The sequence below is a fragment of the Exophiala xenobiotica genome (assembly GCF_000835505.1).
Source record: "Exophiala xenobiotica strain CBS 118157 unplaced genomic scaffold supercont1.1, whole genome shotgun sequence".
NCBI lineage: Eukaryota > Fungi > Ascomycota > Eurotiomycetes > Chaetothyriales > Herpotrichiellaceae > Exophiala > Exophiala xenobiotica.
Window position 1 is genome coordinate 3402841 of NW_013562494.1, and position 18193 is coordinate 3421033.

Below are 18193 nucleotides of genomic sequence, written 5' to 3' on the forward strand. Positions count from 1 at the left end.
GAAGCAAGGAGTACCGCAGCCTTGCGAGGCCAAGCCAAGCCCAGCCAAGCTTAGACAAGGCTGCGCCTGCAATCGGTCATCCAAATGCCTTTATGACGCGCTTGGAGAAAACGCGACTGCTGCCTCGTATTTCTCAAAGCCTCGAGATAGTTTTCAATCCAACTTCGACTACCCACATACGTTCACGGCCTTGTCACTGCCGACGTGTGTACATTCACACTCAAGTACGATCGAAAACGCCCGTTATCCTTCCTTCCTCATAGCCGACGCTAGCTGAAGCCCTCGTACGAAACCTACCTCAACCTGCGGATCGAGTTCTCTAGGCAAGCAAGCCAGGAATTGTTGTCAAAGACAAGAGAAGGCCTCTCCATAGCCGCATGGTGCCATGAACGAAACGCCGCGACTGCGGTCGGCTTTCCCTACTACTCCCCAAACACAACCTCGACTGCGAAACACCAATCTCAATGGCCGTTCAAGTTTGGGTTCGCCAGGCTCGCCCTTTTCTCAAAGAAACATCAGCACGACAAAGCAGCCAACTAGGGTCCCGGTAGATGCTACATCTAAAGCAGCCCCATTCATCTCAACAGAAGTGGTGGATGCGCCCTCGCAGAGGTTCTACGTCTTTGCATTCTACGTCGCCCTGACTGCTTGGAGATTGTACAACTCATACAGCGTTGAGAATGACCTCGACTCGACGTGGCTGTTTTTGAAATGGATCGGTATCGATGCAGCGTTCTTCGTGGCCCTTCCGGCCTTCAGAATACCGTGGCTGGAGTTTTCGTTCGCCACCACATTCACATTATGGCTTCTGCACGCAATTGCCAATGCCTTTCTCATGTACAAGATTCCCATACCCGTCCTGTCCTGGCTGGGAGCTCTGGTCAAGATCGCGTATGACCGGGAACTCTCAATCTCAGAGCATCGTGTCAAGCCAGCCGACATTTTGCACAACTCTTCCATCATTCTTGGAAAGCAGATCATTCACATTCTTCCGGAAGGATCAGCTATTCTCAACCCAGAGAAGAAATCCTTTTGCTTAGATGCCTCGAATCCGTCGATCGAGCTGCCAATCCAGATCAACCAAACAACTCCTATCTCCATCGAGCTGCAAAGATTCGATCTTGACACAGATGAAGTCGAAACAATCTTGATTGGTAGCAAGCAGGCCAAACAGTTGAAAAGACAGGCAGACGCCGGCCACGCCAGGTCCGACACGAACACCCCTCGAGTCTTGCACTACCCTGTGTCGAAGAAGGGACTCTACCAGCTGCATCGTGTTATTGACGCCACAAAGCTGGAAGTGCGAAAGCGAAGTTTTGATGTCGCTGTCGTGCAATGCCCGAAAGCCTCCATCTCAGCCGAATCGGTAAACCGGTGTTCGGGAGATTTGAGCAATCTCTCCCTACAAGTGTCGGGCATTCCTCCGTTCAAGGTCAAGTACAGCAAGACTATCAACCACAAGCAATTCAGCTCAATTGTCCAAAATGTTCAGCCACGCGCAAACCCGGACTTTGTGTCCGACGAGGAGGCTTCGCAGGCAGTGATGGATCCGAACAGACCGCAGATGGGCTGGACGAGGTCGACGACTGAATCTTTCGAAATCAATGAATCACTCCATCAGAATGGAAGCCATTCGTATACGATCGAAGAAGTGGAGGATGGCCTTGGGAACAAAGTCACCTATTATTCGAGTAATCCCAAGGACGCTCATGCTCCTAGGGTCCAGAGCCTGACTGTTCACAATCGACCTCGGATCAGCCTTTCATTCCCTGGGCCCAACGCCGACCGGTTGATACCAGTACGAAAAGACAGCTTCATCAGCCTACCTATCAATATCCGACCGGCAGACCGATTGCATCCGTCCGACTGGCCATTGAAGGTGAAATACAGCTTCATGCCTGACACTGAAGGGGAAAGCCCCCAGTCAGAAGATCTCACTTTTGAAATGCCTAATGAGCGGTTCAGGCCCCAAGTAAGCAAGGCGGGACGGTATAATATCGATTCGATTGATAGCCGATTCTGTCACGGAGAAATTGTGGAACCCTCTTCGTGCTTGTTATTCAACCCTCCAGAGCCTGATCTTGCTCTGGACAAGCAGGACATCTTTGATCAATGTGCGGGAAGCCCTATCGGCATGTATCTCAACCTCGACTTCACCGGCACCCCGCCTTTCAAGGTTAGGTACACCATCACCCACCGAGGCAAAGCTCATCCCAAGATCCAAGAATTCTCGGGAATGCGAGGTCAGATTGAGCTACGTGAAGAGGCGGCTGGCTCCTACATCTACAATATTCTTGAGGTTGAAGATGGTGTTTATGGCCCGACTCCTCTGAAGCACAAGAATTACGTGTTCCAGCAAGATATAATGCCGCCGGCTTCCGCAGCTTTCCGTGGCGACAATCGTGTTATCAAGGCGTGCCTGGGTGAGCCTGTATCAATGCAGGTGAAATTGTCAGGCCAAGGCCCGTGGGATCTTGATTATGAGCTTGTACATGGCGGCAAGAGGAAAAAGCACAATATTCACTCAGAAGAGGAAAACTACATGGTGTTACTCCCTGGATTTACCGAGGGCGGAACATATTCAGTCGTCTTGACCGGTGTGCAAGACAAATCACGATGTCGTACTTCGCTGAAAGAGGAAAGACAAATCGAGGTCAGAGCTGAACAGCCCCGTGCGGCGTTTGGGCACATCGAGGGCAAACGATCAACATTGGCATTACATGGCAAGTCCGTCACGCTGCCGTTGCGACTGAAAGGCGTTGCACCATGGGCTGTGCGAATTCGTAATCTGGATGACCCTGCAAGCTCCTTTGAAGAGATTCTGCGAGATGCCAACTCGGCGTTTTCAGTGACTGAACCAGGAACATATGAGATTGTTTCCGTCCACGATAGGTGTCCAGGTCTGGTCGACTCCAAAGCGAACACATTCCAAGTCAGCTGGATACCTCGACCGAAACTGTCCGTCAAAGACTCGGCAGTGGAGGACGGTGGCGTTGGCATATTCCGGAAACCTGCAGTATGTCAGAGCGACGAGTCTTCTCTGTCTCTCGCTCTCTCTGGTAACCCACCTTACCATTTGAAATACCAACAGAAGTTTGAGCCGGTCAAGGGCCCGGCAGCGATCAGCAATAAAGCTTGCAGTTTCGCTGGAAACAGTGCCATAGTCAGTCTCGATACAAGCAAGGCTGGAGAATATACCTATGTTTTCACCGAGCTCAGCGACGACCGCTACGCTCATGACAAGCAGCACTTGACCCCAGTCATTGTCAAGCAGCAGGTCTATGCTCCGCCAGCTGCCAAATTCTCCCAAGCAGGAAAAACCTACGGCTATTGCAAAGATGATCCGAGTTTCACTGCCAGCGTCGAAGCGGAAACTGAGAACATCCCCATCACGTTTACCGGGACGCCACCTTTCAGCGTCGAAATCGCCATCGTTCATCATGGCGTTTCGACACGGCCTGAAATCATTCGTCAGAAGGACATCCAATCGACCACATATGCCTGGCCTTTGTCCCGATCCACTCTTGATCTCGGCACACACAGCGTTTCCATTCGTTCCGTCAAAGATGCTCGAGGCTGCGAAACTATCCTGGAATCCGACCCTTCATCTGTGCGCATCTTCGTATCTTCGCCCCCGACAATATTGCCGCTCGAATCCCATGATGACTACTGCGTTGCCGAGCACGTATCGTTCTCGCTAAGCGGCCAACCACCTTTCGATGTCTTCTACACATTCCAAGGACGTGAGCGCAAAGCCCGTGTCTCCGGCAACGAATTCAGACGTCTCGCCGAGTCACCGGGTGAATTCATCATTACCGGCATCAGTGACAGCGCCATGGGTAACGGCAAATGTCGTGCAAGGAAGGAGATCAAGAAGATCATCCACCCCTACCCAACGGTCGAGATGGGCCGTGGGAAGACCCTGGTCAGCGATATCCATGAGGGCGGCGAGGTTGATATCAGTTTCACGTTTACGGGGACGCCGCCGTTTGAGTTTACGTACGTCCATGCTCTTAGTTACTCCTATGTTTCTTTCTCCACGAAAGCCCCTTCCCTTGGTACTTGGGTATGATGACTGACTTTGGTTGGGTGAACAGGTACATTCGCTCCGAAAATGCCAAGAAGAGCAGCCGCCACGCGCCGAAGATCCTCGAGACGCGACACGATACATGTGACGAGTTCAGCAAAGTGATCCGCGCGAGCGACGAGGGCGTTTACGAGGTCGTGTCGATCAAGGACCGCTACTGCTCGTACACGAAGCCGAGTCACAAGAATACTGGAGCTGGGTCTGGTGGACAGAAGAGGTTGACGTACTAGTTTTTTCGAATTATTTTGTCCGGGGTTGTCTTCTATTGGGTCTTTGCATTGTACTGGCGTGAGAGACGGGTGGGTTGCCTCGTCCCATGGGAAGGTCCAGAATTTGGGATAATCTGGGCCGGAACATGGATTTCGATCCTCAAGAACAGACACTTACAATGCTAGATAGAGGGGACGCGTGGCGGTTGACACGCTTTGCCAACATTAAGCTGGCGTGACAAAATCAACAGAACAGTGAAGGAGCATAGAAACAGCGAAACAGTGGAAAGATGCTTTTTTGGTCTTGGGCCGATCTATCTTGACACCAGTACCTAGTACCTAGTAGAACAGGTACCGCCCAATTCCGAACCTTTCGTTTTGTCCAGCCATCAACTAGCATAGCAAAGTCTGGATTGTAAAAGGCATGTTTCTGCGTGCACATACATTGCCGTGCCTGCTGCCCCTAAAGACTGTGTGCACACACAGCAAGCACTGGACAGACCGCCTTGCTAATATCTGACCGTCGGCTTTCCACCTATTCTTTTTTTGTGAGTTTTTGAGATGTACCTAGGTACCTTTTCGTGTTCTGTTGTGTTGTGTCGTGATGCCAGATGCTGTTCTGCCTGCATACATGAGAAATGGTTGTCTCAGTTCGCACTTTTGGAGGCCACTGATGACCGCAGTGGATGTACGGCGAACTTCTGGTCGGCGAGTGCTTGAGAGAGAAAGAGATACCATGGCCAAAAGTGGAAACGTCTCGGCAATATGTCGTTGTCAAAGTAGTGCGTGACACGCATAGAGAGGCGATGAGTGGTGGATACTGGTGAATAAGAGAATAGTAGTGAGAGATGGCTGCGTTCGCCAATGGTGAGGTGAAGCTCGCTGTTTGAGACTGGAGGGTAGAGGGATTGGATGAGTCGCGTAACGTCAAGGTAGGATAACTGATAAGACTTCGTTCCATAGTGAAACTGTAGTGGTTTGCACATTAAGCTGGATGTCGTCCCGAGTGAGATCAAGAGTTTGGTGTCGTAGTTCGATAGAAGTGTCGTCGTGTAACTGGGCGGCGAATGATATGCCGTTAGAGTTGAATGCAAAAGAAGCCCATGCGAACGCCATGCAGATCTACCATCCCTGCCTGTATGAGAACCTGCTCGACCTTTTTGTGGATAGCAACGCTCGTCCGCCACTCAAGAAAATGGCTTTTCATGACGTACAACATCATGTGCCATGAGCCATAAATACTCACGATGTCCGCTCCGGGACAAATTCCTGGTCCCGTTCATCCATCCAGAAAGATTCACCCAACCCTGAGAAAGCAAAACCCATACGGACACTGTTATACAGATCCGATAGTAAAGAAAGCCCGTATTAGCCATGATCAATCGAACTCCAAGCTTGCGCATGTCGCATGTCATAGACCTTCGTGATCATGGTGCAGAATAACGCCGTAAAGATAAAACAAGAGAGAACAGTCGCTAGATCAAAACACATCCCAGTAGTTCCAAGAGCCTACTGAGCAGTTTGACCGATAGGTGCAGCCGCTTGGTGCGGGTGACCACCACGGCCTCGACCTCCTTGACCTTGACCACGACCGCGCCCTCTATAACCTCCACGCCCCTGGATGTTGTATTGTTGTCCATAGCCGTTGGATTGGTTACTTTGGTTGTAAGGCCGTCGCCCTTGAGCTTGACCGTTCATGTTTGCGCCTGCAAATGCATTTGCTGCCATGACAGGGGCATTATTGGCTCTTGAAGCCTGAGCTGGAGGGGGCATTGGTCGAGGAATGTTTTCAGGACTGTCGTAAACGTAGAGAGATTTGTCAATGGACGGTGGAATTGGCTGAATCTCCGTACCAAGCTCTTGTTCAATCTTGTACAGATTGAAGCGGTCATCCCAGTTGATCAGGTTGATGGCGAGACCAAGATGCCCAAATCTGCCGGAACGACCAATGCGGTGAAGATAAGTTTCTGCATTCTTGGGGAAATCGAAGTTGATGACAACATTGACGGCTTGAATATCGATACCACGAGTCAGTAGATCTGAGCAGACGAGATTTCGACAGACGCCAGCACGAAAATCGTGAAAGACTTTGTTTCGGTTCTGTTGCAGCATCTTGGCATGAGAGTAGAAGCAAGAATATCCGAGTTCTGTGATTTTTTTCGCGAGGAGTTCGACTCGGTTTGTGGAGTTGCAGAAGATGATGGATTGATTGATCTGAAGTTTGGAGAAGAGAGTGTTGAGACAGTGCACCTTCTGTTTCTCTTCGACGAATGCGTAGTATTGGGTGATACCACGGAGTGTCAGTTCATCCATGAGGTTGATTTCGTAGGGATTGTGCATGTGTTTGTCCTTGAAAGTCTTGACCATCATTGGGAATGTGGCGCTGAAGAGCATGACCTGTCGATCTTTTGGCAGGAAGGAGAGTAGTTGTTCAATGACGACGGTGAACTCGGGCGATAACAGCTTGTCTGCCTCGTCCATAACAAATATAGGACATTCCGACAGATCTGCAACGCCTTTGCTTGCAAGATCAAGGATTCTTCCGGGTGTGCCAACGATGATGTGAACCGTCTCTCCTAATCTGATGATGTCGTCTTTGAGACCGGTACCGCCGGTAGTGACCATAACATTGATGCCGAGATGCTTGCCAAGGGTTTTGCAGACTTGTGATGTCTGTAGAGCGAGTTCTCGAGTGGGAACAAGGAGTAGTGCCTGCGTCTTGGGGTTCTTGGGGTTAATTCGTTCGAGGGTAGGAATAACAAAGGCTGCGGTTTTGCCTGTTCCATTCTTTGCTCTTGCAAGGATATCTCGACCGGTCAAGGCAACTGGGATCGTCTCTTCTTGAATCGGTGAAGGCTTTTCGAACCCGGCTTCAAAGATACCCATCATCAATTCACGCTTGATATAGAAATCTTCAAATTCAAGACCTTTCGTGGCCGTCACGTCTTCCGTCTGTTGTCGGGTATCTTTGTTGGGAAGTTTGAGCGAGTCTCTCCAGTTGCTCTCGTCTGCGCCATCGTTTAAAGAGGCCTTGTTCAGCTGTGATGCTAAAGCGTCCGTCATTTTTGGGAGGGTTTGAATATTGTTTGTTATGGAGTGCGGTGAGAGGGGCAGCTTGTGTCCGCCAGGCGTGTAGGGTTGGCGTCGATGTATTGGCTTTGGATCTCAGAGTCGAGGCGTAGGACAGAGACAGAGATCGGTGGTACGTAGAGGTGATCGCAGCTGAGGGAGAAACGCTGTGGGGGTTGCTCTAACCTGCGAGTGATTTGAGGGCAATTGGTTTTCTCCTCGCGGTGTGTAGTTGGAAGGAGTTTTGCAGTTGTGAGGTGACTCGAGAGGTGTAGGAGAGTGATTCGATGGCTTTTTCGCTCAAGATTACGGGATTTGAATGAGTATGAGACTGTTGCTCAAGAAGAGATTCAGGTGGAAAGATGAATGGCGGTTTTGAATAGCGACTGCGGTGCCGGTGCCAGCGACCAGGCCTGAGGCTGCAAGAGCGTGATTGGAGACTCTACAATGCCAAGACCCAAAGGCCCGGCTATTCTCTTGGCGACACTAGAGCGGCGAGGCTTTGTTCGACAGGTACCGAGTATGGGTGCCAGGTGCTTCGAGGCCTTTCATTGTCATGCTACTAGTCAACTTCATGAGAATCGCTTTCGCCGCTCAATTGATATCTTGGACCATTCTACCCCTATTGAAAAGAGACCAGCGACGTCTTGCAAGCCCGTCACTCATCGCGACCTTAGCCAGATCCAACCGCCATCTAATGCAAGCAGCATTATCCTTGCACCTCCACTTCCTCATAGGCATCAATTGCATGGACAGACGCAGCTGCTAGGGCACGCACCCGGTCCACGAGGGCCTTTACAAGGACAGCTAACACAAATCAGCCTGGGTGAGTCCCTCTGGCGGTACTAATGGGCAGACAAACCTCCCTCTGAGGCACGGCGGCACACAACCGCAGTTTCTGGTCTTGCTGGGCCCAAAGTAATTGCCGGCTGCCTGGTGCAAATTCATCTTCAAAACTCTCATGCCCATGATGTCGGTGGTAGCCGAAGATTTCGAAACGGCATGGACTGGCTCTGTTGTCGGCCGTGAGTTTGAATCTGAGCAAGGAACGACTTCCTCTGGCATATCTAGACGAGTCAGCCATCTCATCCACTGAGCAATGCAGAATATTGGCATTGCGGCAAGGAGTACTTACCGATAATTCGAATGTATAGTCTGCTGTCGAAGATGCGGGCCATAACCTGCAAATTCTCACAGGAGGTACACGAAGCCGGACTTATTACCTTGACTTCAAGTGCAGAAAGCAGTAGCCAGCGTGCATATGGCGGTCCCTTCCCAACAAAGAGCAGCAGACTGTGAGGTCGGCACAGCGCTGAATAAGGCAAGACCACAGCAGAAAAGGCCATACCCGGTTCCACCAACATATCCAGATCCTCGCGTTCATGGTAGGACCAAGGTTGAAACAGCTGGCATGCCCATAGTGATAGGAGACTCAGATGCGGCAAGGATCGGCGGAATACATGTGGTTGCACAAAGTTGGATTAAGTCTAGCGATTGTTGCATACGAAACTGGGAGCGATAAGCTCAGCTCGAAGATTGTGCGCCGTGTCCGAACCACCGACGTTGGACGATCGGGATTGAACATGCAGGCAGACGGTCACTTTGGATGCTTTGGATGTTGACAATTGTTGAGGCCAACGAGCAACGACGTGTGAAAGCGCATTTCCGAAACCGGCACGCGCATGTCCAACATTTCTGGTCGTCTGTCCAGGCAAGCCCGGTGCGTCAGGCTTCCTAGCCTTGAGGATATCTGCAGAAGTCGTCGGCCACAATCGTCTTCTAAGCTGAAGCTAGCACAAGTCTTGTTTGACCTCTCTCTGGTGCAGCAACCCTATGACATGTGAGTAGAACTCTTCATAATGGAAACATTCCTGACTTACTCGTGAGCTTTGACATCGGGAGCTCTCTTGATATCGGATTTTGTTCCGGGGCTGATCAAGATGAATTGGCGCCCAATACTTTGTCGAGCACCCTCGATCAGCAAGTTGACACTGACGGTCCTGTTCACCGCGTCCATAAAGACGTCGAACTCGTCCAGACACCTGATTGGCGCACCCATGGCTTCCCAAATGGCGAGCAAGAGGCATATCTGTGAGAACGACTTTTCACCGCCAGACAAGGTCCGGGCGCTTCTTCCCGAACCATCACGCCTGGTAATGTCCGGTTCAACCTTTAGATCCATTAGCTTCTGACGGTGGTCCATGACCAATCTGCCGCGGAACCCTCTCTCGCTGAGCATGTAACCAAATTGAGCCTTTGCGTGGGCAGAAATGAAGCTTCGGAATTGCTTCCACCGGAATTTTCGCTGCATCATCGTCTCATTGAGCTTGTCGCGCAGGTTTTCCAGGCTCTGCATTTCCTTCTGGGCAGTGTCGTAGGCTTTCTTCCACTTGGTAGCCTCTGCAGCTATCTTCTCTCTGTCGCCGATCCGGTCATGATATTTGCGATAGTCGTCGGACAGCCTCTTGTACTTCTTCTCGAGGCTCTCGTAAGTCTCGCCGTCGGGGATGTTGACCCGTTCTGAAACATTGCGAGCCTGTTCTGCAAAGGCTGCAATCTGTTCATCGAGTTCTGCCAGGTTGCTCACAAGTCTTTCACGATCAGATTTGCCGTCCTCCACGCGGGAGCTAGCCGCATTTTTCTCGTTCAAATCGTATGCCCGCTTTTGTCCGGCCTCCTGTGCACGGGCTTGCAGTTCATCAGCAGCCTCGTTAGCTTCTGCAATACGGTCGTCGAACTCTCGCAGTTTACGATTCGACTCTCTCAACTTGGCTTTCAACTCATCAAGGTTGTTCACAGAGTCTTGGAAGGAACTCTCATGCAGTGTCTGCTGCTCCTCGGCGGTCTTTAAGGCTTCCTTTAAAACTGCCAGGGCGCCACCTTCGACGTTGTCTTGCCTGATCTCGTCTCTCAAGCGCTCGACTTCATCTTCCGCCGTCTGCACTGCAATCGTGAATGTTCTCACTGCTCTTTCATGACGTACAAGAGCCTGCTTTGCCTTCTCGTGTCGATCACGAGCATTGTTACACTCGTCATCGAGACGACGTTGCTCCTCGCTCATCTCCGCGATTGCCTCCTGTTGTCGACGAATTGAATCTTCAATCTCTGATTTCATCCTTGGAGTGCCTTGAAACTCGTGCACCGGATCCTGGGCCGCATTCGTACCGCGGTAGAACAAGCATGCGCCTCTCAGACGACTGCCTGCGCTGAAGCAGTAGCATCTTTTGACTTTCTCCAGGGGTCTTCCACCAAAGAGCGTCTCCGAGGCTTCCGTCAAGTCCTCAATCAGTATGCTTTGCTCAATCTGATGGGCGATGACGAGTTGCTTCCTCACCAGCTCATCGTCAATCTCTAGGACCCTCAAGATTGTGTCAAAGCGTGAATCAGGCTCATGAGCCTGTATATCTATCGGCTGCTTGTTGACAATGAAGATGGGTAGCTGAACCTTCGTTTGCCGCATGATATTGCTTAACAGTTTCTCGTCGCGTTTGCTGGTCACGATGAATGCATTGAGCGCACTGCCAAAGGACTTCTCAATGATGGACGACCAATTCGGCTTGGTAAGTCTGACATGCTTCCCTAGAGGTCCAATTGGCCGCTCTTGAAAGTCGGTTGCTCTTTCCAATGCCTTGAGCAGAGCTGGCATGTTGTTATGGAAAGCCAGATCAGCGTTTTGACGGTTTCGTTTCAGCTGTTCGAGGTTTTTCTTTTGTTGTCCGAGTCGCTCTCGGTGAGAAGCTGCTACTTCTTGTGCTTCTTTTTCCAAACTTTCCATACGCTTGATGTCGTCCACTCGGGCTTTTTTCTGATCGTGGTGGTCGCGCTCGACATTCTGCGCTTTGACGAGAGCCTCTTCAGCTTTGTGTAGTTCAGCTATGCGCCGCGCTGCACCGCCTCCACTGAGCTCGGCCAGTCTTTGCTCTTCCTCTTCAATGGCTTGGGTTTTGGCTTGGATCGTTTCTTGGGCCTCCCGCAGGGCGGCATGAATAGTTCGCTGCTCAGCCTGAGCTTCGGAAGTCTCTTTCTTGATCTCGTCATGCCGGCCTTTCTTCTCCTCCTCCTTTTCTTCCTGTAATCGATCAACGGCCAGTCTGGCTGCATTATAAGCCTCAACTGCAGTCGATGCAGCTCTGTCGGACTCCTGAAATACAGCATCAATGTCGGCAAGATGGGCCTCCGCTTCCTGGATTTTGGTATCTGCTTCCCGGACTTGCTCAACATATTCTTCCCTTACAGCCTCTTTGGCCGCCACCTGTGCCCAAGCGAGCTGTCGTCGATAGTCCCGCAACTTGTCGAGCATGGAGTCATATTTTCGAGATAGTTCTTGCTTGTTCTTTGCACTTTCATGCTTCTTTTGTAAATCCTTCAGGTCTGGACGCATTGTCTCGATTTTTGCTCGTATATTCTCCTGTTGTTCTTCGATGATGCGGTAATCCTGGTCAAGCTGCTCCAGATGCACACCCTTCATGAAAAGCTTGTACTTCTCAGCCGAACTCGAAGACGAGATGAATTGTCGAGCCTGGTCTTGAGAGAGGACCGTCATAGGATTTTCCATCTGTAGGATCATATGATCACAAATGTCCTCGAGGTCCGATTTTCTGGTCGAGATGATACGCCCCCTCTCGGACTTCAATTTGAACCCGCTGCCGCCCGTCCGGGAGAAGTGTCGTTCGACTTGGATAGTGCTTCCGTACAAGTCCGGCATGTAAGCTGAATCGCCCTGATTTTTGATCTTACAGACGATCCTGGCATGGTCACGACCTTCCTTGATAAAGTTCTGAAGGCGGGCACCACGGTTCGTAGCGGAAGCCTTTCCCCCAAGACAAAGCACAATCGCAGTTAAGATTGCACTCTTACCACTGCCGTTCTTCCCGCAGATGAAATTGATCAACGGTCCCAGTTCGAATTTGTAGAAGTCGTGACACATGAAATTCTCGAGTTCGACTTCTTCCAAAATGCCATGCAGAGCAGGCTCGTTGTTCTGATCTTTTCTTGAATGTTTCCTCTCTTCAATAGCCTGCGTTGCAGCGAAGTCGGCCTCCTCATTTTCTTCGCCATCGTCAGAACCAAAGTCAGATGGCGGGGTGCTCGCTTCATTTGGGTCGCTGGAGGCACCGCGGTCGCGAGCTAGGGAAGACTCGTCACTAGTTCGCCTCCGCTTATTCTATAGAATATCAGTCAGAGTCAGGGGATCAATTCGTGCTGAGACAATACCGCAGAGCCCTGAGGTGTAGATGATGAGTGTCGCGCACGACGTTTATCATCGTCACTATCGTCGTCGCTATCATTTGGTGCCGAGCGCTTAGATGGCGCCATGGCGCGGCTTCTTTTATGGTACTGACAAGCAAAGGAGACGGGTCAATGAAGTGGAAACGAGGCTTGAGATGAAATGCAGCCTGATGCTCGTCAGGAAATGCGCCCAACCGCAGGCGCGTTGACTTTCCCTTGAGACGCGTGCCCGGAATTTGAAATTAAGTCCGATGCACGCTCTAAAATGGTGCCAGAAATTGACCACCAAATACACTTCACTGCCTATGAGATAATCCTCCATTGAGTTCTCTAACGGTCTGAGACTGTCTCGAAATATCACCACCGACAGTCCGCTCAGAGGACGTGTTGGCATTTACGACTTGTTCCCAGCCAAGAATGGCCTCCGCTGCGGCCGATGGCGACAAGTCCAAGCCAAAGGTGAAATCGCACTTTGGCCGACAGCAGCATCGCATGCTAATGACTCAACTAGCCCAGCGCATTGCGCTCCATTATAGCTGGATCAACAGCTGGAGCTGTCGAAATTGGTCAGTCTTCCCACTGCGAGTGCATGTCACTATGAATGAACTCCAGCACCTTGCGCTCGGTCTGCTCGATCTTAGCTCACCACAACACCTACAGCCATAACTTACCCTTTCGATTTCCTCAAAACTCGATCGCAACTCAACCGCCATTTACCGACAGAGAAAAAGCTCCCACTACCTCCATTCCCGTCCAAAGAGTGGTACACGGGATGTACAACGGCGATTGTTGGTAATGCCTTCAAGGCAGGTGTGCGCTTCGTCGCATTTGACACATACAAACACATCTTGGCCGACGAGGACGGCCAGATATCCGGGCCTCGCACAGTCGCCGCCGGATTCGGCGCCGGTATTACAGAGTCTCTACTGGCAGTGACGCCCTCCGAGTCCATAAAAACGCAGCTTATAGACGATCGCAAACGTGCGCAGCCCCGAATGCGAGGTTTCATTCATGGATCGTCGGTCATTTTCAAAGAGAAGGGTATTGCAGGCTTCTTCCAAGGGTTTGTGCCCACGACAGCTCGGCAGGCTGCAAACAGTGCTGTCAGATTTGGCACATACACCAGTCTGAAACAATTTGCCGAAGGCTATGTGGCTCCAGGTGAAAAGCTGGGCTCATTAACAACTTTTGGACTTGGTGCTGGTGCCGGCATCGTGACTGTGTACGCGACCATGCCTCTCGATACGGTCAAAACACGAATGCAGAGTTTAGAAGCCAAGCAAGTCTACAGGAACAGCTTCAATTGTGCCGCTTCGATTTTCAAGAATGAAGGCATTCTGACATTTTGGTCGGGTGCCCTTCCGCGACTCGGTCGCCTCACACTCAGTGGTGGAATTGTCTTCACGATGTAAGAATTCGGCGAAGCCATCATGCAACGCCGTTACTGACTACTTGCAGGTATGAAAAGATCATGGAGCTATTAGACAAGGCCGACCCAGACCGGAAATACATTTAAATATGCGATGTTATTTAATGATGAGTATACTCAGGAAAAACGACCTAAATCGTCTGGTGTTGCGTCTGCAAATGCGCAGCATTGAGAGCAGTACGCGATATCGAACTAGATCCGGACAACCACCGCCCGCGAGCCCGTCCAAATTAAGCAACTTCAAGCTGGAACTGGATGGTAGGAGATAGAGACAATACTGGGAGGTTCAGGAGAGTAGGCGAAGCTGTCAAGCTTGTTCGATGGCTTTGGGAACGATTCCCGGAACGTTGTGTAGATATCTGGGTATCAATATCTGATCAAACGGTACGGAGATGCCAGTATTGAGAAAATGGATTTTCTCAACAACCTCCGTTCACTCCTTCGTAGTAATGTTCTTGACAATCCCTTCTCCCAGCGTGGCAATCTCAGCAAGCACGCCCTCCTTGTTGAAGACGCATATGTCCTTGCCCTCCTCCTTCTCATTGTCCTTTTCAGCCGGCACAGGCACACTCGACCATCCCAACCTGACACGCCACTCCCTTCGCCCCAGCACACTCGGCTTCCACAGCCCTGCGATAGCCTTGCCTCCATGCCTATCATAGAAGAACAGGGCACTCGCTCCGAATGCATGGTTCAGATCCTGCACGAACAACTCCACAGGATCAACCCCAATACTCTCAACATCCAAAGACTCGGCGATCTGCAAATTCTTGAACTCGGCCGTGCCATTCACCAGCGCCCCCTTCGCCTTCTTCCCTTCACGACGGCCCTTAACCAGCCCCGGCCGAATATGAATGACAAAGTCAAAGTCCCCAAGCGGACTATTGAACAATCCAGCCCAATCGGCTTCGCTCATGCCCGTTCCCTTACTCTCCAGCATCTCTACCGCGGCCCTCGCCAACGCACTCACCCGTCCGGCTACCACCCTCGCGGGACGTGCCCTCTGCGTCCACACCACCCCGGTCCCGTCGATACTGGTCCCTATAAACCACACCACATTGTTCATGACGGGATCCAATTTTCTCCACGCCTCGAATCTAGTTTTCACCTCTCCGACCATCTCCGTGCTCCAGTCCTGCGCCAGCCCCAAATCCACGACCAAAGGGGCTGCATTCCAGTCCCAACGCGCGAGCAGACTTAGACACCTCAAAAACCCGGTTGTGCTACTCCCCGGCACACTCCACGGCACGGGGTTGACAAACACACTACTCGCCACAATTTCCAAAACTTCCTCCGGTACATGCCCACCCCCAAGCAACAAATGCCTCGCGACCCATCTTTTCAACAACCTTATTGTCCCGGACAACGGTGCGAAGCGACTGCACAAGCTCCGTATTGCGCTCGTATGTGTCGACTTCGCGACAAACTCCCGCTTATACACGGCCAATGCAGCCGCAAGGTCATCTCTCACAGCACCGTGCAGGGACTTGTCCCCCAGCGCCGCCTGGAGAAGGTACTCCTCGCGCTCGTGATGGATCCTGGCGCGGAAACACATCGGGCTCAGACCAGGTCTCGCAGCAGGGTAGATCACGTCCAAAAAGGACGTGTTCAAATACCCTGTCGTCGCGGAAGTGGTGTTCTCCAATCCCACGCGCGTCTGGAGACTCGGGTCCTGTGCGGTCAGGAGTTCGCCGAGTTTGAGCAGGAATGCGATTTTCGTGTGCTGGATTGCGGGGAGAGAGTCGGGCCAGCGCGTCGACGAGTCGAACTGTATCAGAAAGTCTATCGGCTTGGCTATGGACGGAAGTAAGGGGTTACCCACACTGGCTGATCGCAGCGCAGGGTCTGTGGGGAAGATAGAGCGGATCGGTAGGGGCAGGCCGTCGAGGTTGTGCAGTGTCGAAGTTAGAGTCTGAAAGGTCGTGTCGATCAGACGGAATGCGTCCTTTGCGCTGAGGGCCGAGTCGGATGAGAGCATGGTGGCTTCGAGGTCGGGTGTTTTCGAGCTTGTAGAGCTCGGTGGTAGCTCGAAATGAAGCATGAGAAGGTGAGTGATGATCTGCAGTGTCACGGGAGTCCCAGACGTCCAGACTAGGGCCTCAGATATGCTCCCATCCTTGAAGCGGCGAAGTTCGGCCTTTTCGCCCCAAAACTTGCGAAACTCGGCGGCCTCGTCTTGTTCGTCGGCGGAAGGACCGTGGTCGACAAGGCGTGTGGCGGTATCGGGATTGGTGAGGAGAGTGACCTCGAGCTCAAAATCTTTGTCCAAGAGCGTCGGCCCTGAGTTGAGCGGCCAGCTCGTGCCTGGTGGTAACTTGAGATCGACGAGTGAGACCCTATCGCCGAGACCTTGGACGAGAGTGCTGTGCATTTTCAGGAGATATTGCCGCTGCTCAACGGGCGTGGCAAAGGCTTTTGCTGGAATCGTGACATGGAAGACCTCGTCGTATTGCATGACCGGCAAAGCGACGTTGAGCATGAAAGTTGCGTCAAAATTATCCTGATTCCGGGCGTTGATGGCTGCTAGAGAGACTTGCGCATGGTGTCGGAGAGATTGATACGACCAGGGAGTCATTTTGTAAAGCATATTCACCCCGGTACTCGCATCATACAGAACTGGCGACTCTGAGCGTGGTATGTCAATGTTCGCGCCATACAGAATCATGGGATCTCGTAGATCTCTGCCCGCGAGAATTTGAAGCATTGCCTTGAAGAACTGGAGATTGTTGTACTGCTTGGAAAACAATGGATGGGCACGGTGCCCCCCTGTCTGAAGAAAAAGGGCGCACATCAGGGCCCACTCAAAGAAACCAAAGCCGCCAGAAGAGACCAGGCTTGAAAAGCCTCGCTGCTTCAACCAAATCTGTCCGATGCGGCATGCTTCGTCATAGGATGGACTCCTTGCCGATTGTATAATTTTTTCAAAGCCGGCCATCGATGCTGCATGACGAATGCTGCTATTGTAGAACGGTGTGGGCAAGTCACTGCTTGCAGCGTCGCCGTTAGCATTCTTCCTGAGACAGCTCTTCGTTGGTAATGTTTTCGAAATGGGTATAGCTTCGTCAGGGAAGCCGACGCTGATCTGAAACTTGAACTTCGACAGGGCTTTGTCTTTGGGAATCGCTTCAAGGGTAGGTGAGGAATCCACATCATTCAAATGAGCAAAAACCAAGTCGATATCCGAGCTGGCGTGCTCCTTGATCGCTGCTGCAATACATGCCAGATAGAAGGCAGCTTTGTGAGGGCCCCTGTTGTTGAGATAGTCCTTTTCTTGAAGAAGTTCTTCTGGCATGATGGCGGTAAGCTGTACCGCATTATCGCCTTTGACGCTTAAGCCCCATGGCAGCGCTCCTCCAACCACAATTTCCTTCGGTGCTTGAAATTCGAATTTGTAGTTGGTTTCTTTCGAGGGGACTGGTTCGGTGAAAGGGATCCTAATTCCTTGTTTACGGAAAGCCTTGAGCGCATCGAGCGCAGTGACTGGGGCACGTGACGGCATCTGCTTGATGATGGTTTGGAGTCGATTGGAAATCATAGTCCATTTCGCTTGGAGTCTGTCGTAGTTCGGAGTGACTTCAGTGTTCAGATCTGCGACCTGTAATGCGAGGATGGACGATTTGTTGATTCCGCCTGTAGGCATTGTGGCGTGTTGGCTGCCGGTTTTGTTCGAGGGTGTGCCAGCTATCTTGATAGTTTGGCTTGCTTTTCTATTTCCGAGAGTCTGCAACGAGGTGTCATCAGCAAGTCTCGAAGGATCTTCCGCGTCGGTGCTGGAGCTATGGCTGAGTTTCCGCCGCTTTGGTGAATGCCGTGAATGGAGGGCTTCGATTGACATGGCTTAGCATGGGTGGGCTGTTATCTTAGAAATGCTAAACCTTGTCGTATCTTCGAGGTCGAAACGTCAGTGTATATACCTCCACGTATTTCGGCCGGCTCCCCAAAGTCTGGCGATTCCAGTGGCTACGAGGACCATTATCTGAGATGACAATGGACACCGGACGATGGATGATGGGGCCTCGAACTTTTAGATGCCAAGATCTGAAAATTTATAGACCATATTCGCCTCATTATTTTAGAGTACGTTAGTCTCGCATGAAGTCGGACTAAAAATCCAGCCCTTGAATGGAGTCCCAGAGGTGATACTTCTCGATGGATGGTGAGTCACATAGT

The 18193-nt window shown here is 51.4% G+C and overlaps 5 protein-coding genes across 6 annotated transcripts; 2 read left to right on the forward strand and 3 right to left on the reverse strand.

The window, feature by feature from the left end:
• The first annotated feature begins 103 nt into the window (after positions 1 to 103).
• Positions 104 to 4698, forward strand: PV05_01327 (uncharacterized protein). The gene is made up of 2 exons (XM_013466300.1): positions 104 to 3999; positions 4098 to 4698. Exons 1-2 carry the CDS (start codon positions 386 to 388, stop codon positions 4315 to 4317), a joined length of 3834 nt encoding a protein of 1277 aa, XP_013321754.1. The 5' UTR covers positions 104 to 385; the 3' UTR covers positions 4318 to 4698.
• PV05_01328 (ATP-dependent RNA helicase dhh1) lies at positions 4577 to 7737 on the reverse strand. The gene has a single exon (XM_013466301.1). It carries the CDS (start codon positions 7357 to 7359, stop codon positions 5806 to 5808), a length of 1554 nt encoding a protein of 517 aa, XP_013321755.1. The 5' UTR covers positions 7360 to 7737; the 3' UTR covers positions 4577 to 5805.
• A 156-nt stretch (positions 7738 to 7893) lies between these two features.
• PV05_01329 lies at positions 7894 to 12760 on the reverse strand. Of its 2 annotated transcripts, XM_013466302.1 has the most exons (5): positions 12580 to 12760; positions 9246 to 12529; positions 8501 to 9196; positions 8228 to 8432; positions 7894 to 8172 (listed from the first exon to the last, which is right to left on the reverse strand). In XM_013466302.1, the coding sequence occupies exons 1-3, from the start codon at positions 12679 to 12681 to the stop codon at positions 9145 to 9147; spliced, it is 3438 nt and encodes a 1145-aa protein (XP_013321756.1). In that variant the 5' UTR covers positions 12682 to 12760; the 3' UTR covers positions 7894 to 8172; positions 8228 to 8432; positions 8501 to 9144. The 2 variants fall into 2 exon arrangements, with proteins under 2 accessions (XP_013321756.1, XP_013321757.1); XM_013466303.1 differs by having other exon boundaries at positions 7894 to 8432.
• Positions 12761 to 12931: 171 nt separating this feature from the next.
• PV05_01330 (uncharacterized protein) lies at positions 12932 to 14481 on the forward strand. The gene is made up of 4 exons (XM_013466304.1): positions 12932 to 13053; positions 13106 to 13160; positions 13255 to 14002; positions 14053 to 14481. Exons 1-4 carry the CDS (start codon positions 13012 to 13014, stop codon positions 14108 to 14110), a joined length of 903 nt encoding a protein of 300 aa, XP_013321758.1. The 5' UTR covers positions 12932 to 13011; the 3' UTR covers positions 14111 to 14481.
• Positions 14346 to 17993, reverse strand: PV05_01331 (uncharacterized protein). The gene has a single exon (XM_013466305.1). The coding sequence runs from the start codon at positions 17856 to 17858 to the stop codon at positions 14457 to 14459; it is 3402 nt and encodes a 1133-aa protein (XP_013321759.1). The 5' UTR covers positions 17859 to 17993; the 3' UTR covers positions 14346 to 14456.
• Positions 17994 to 18193: the final 200 nt, after the last annotated feature.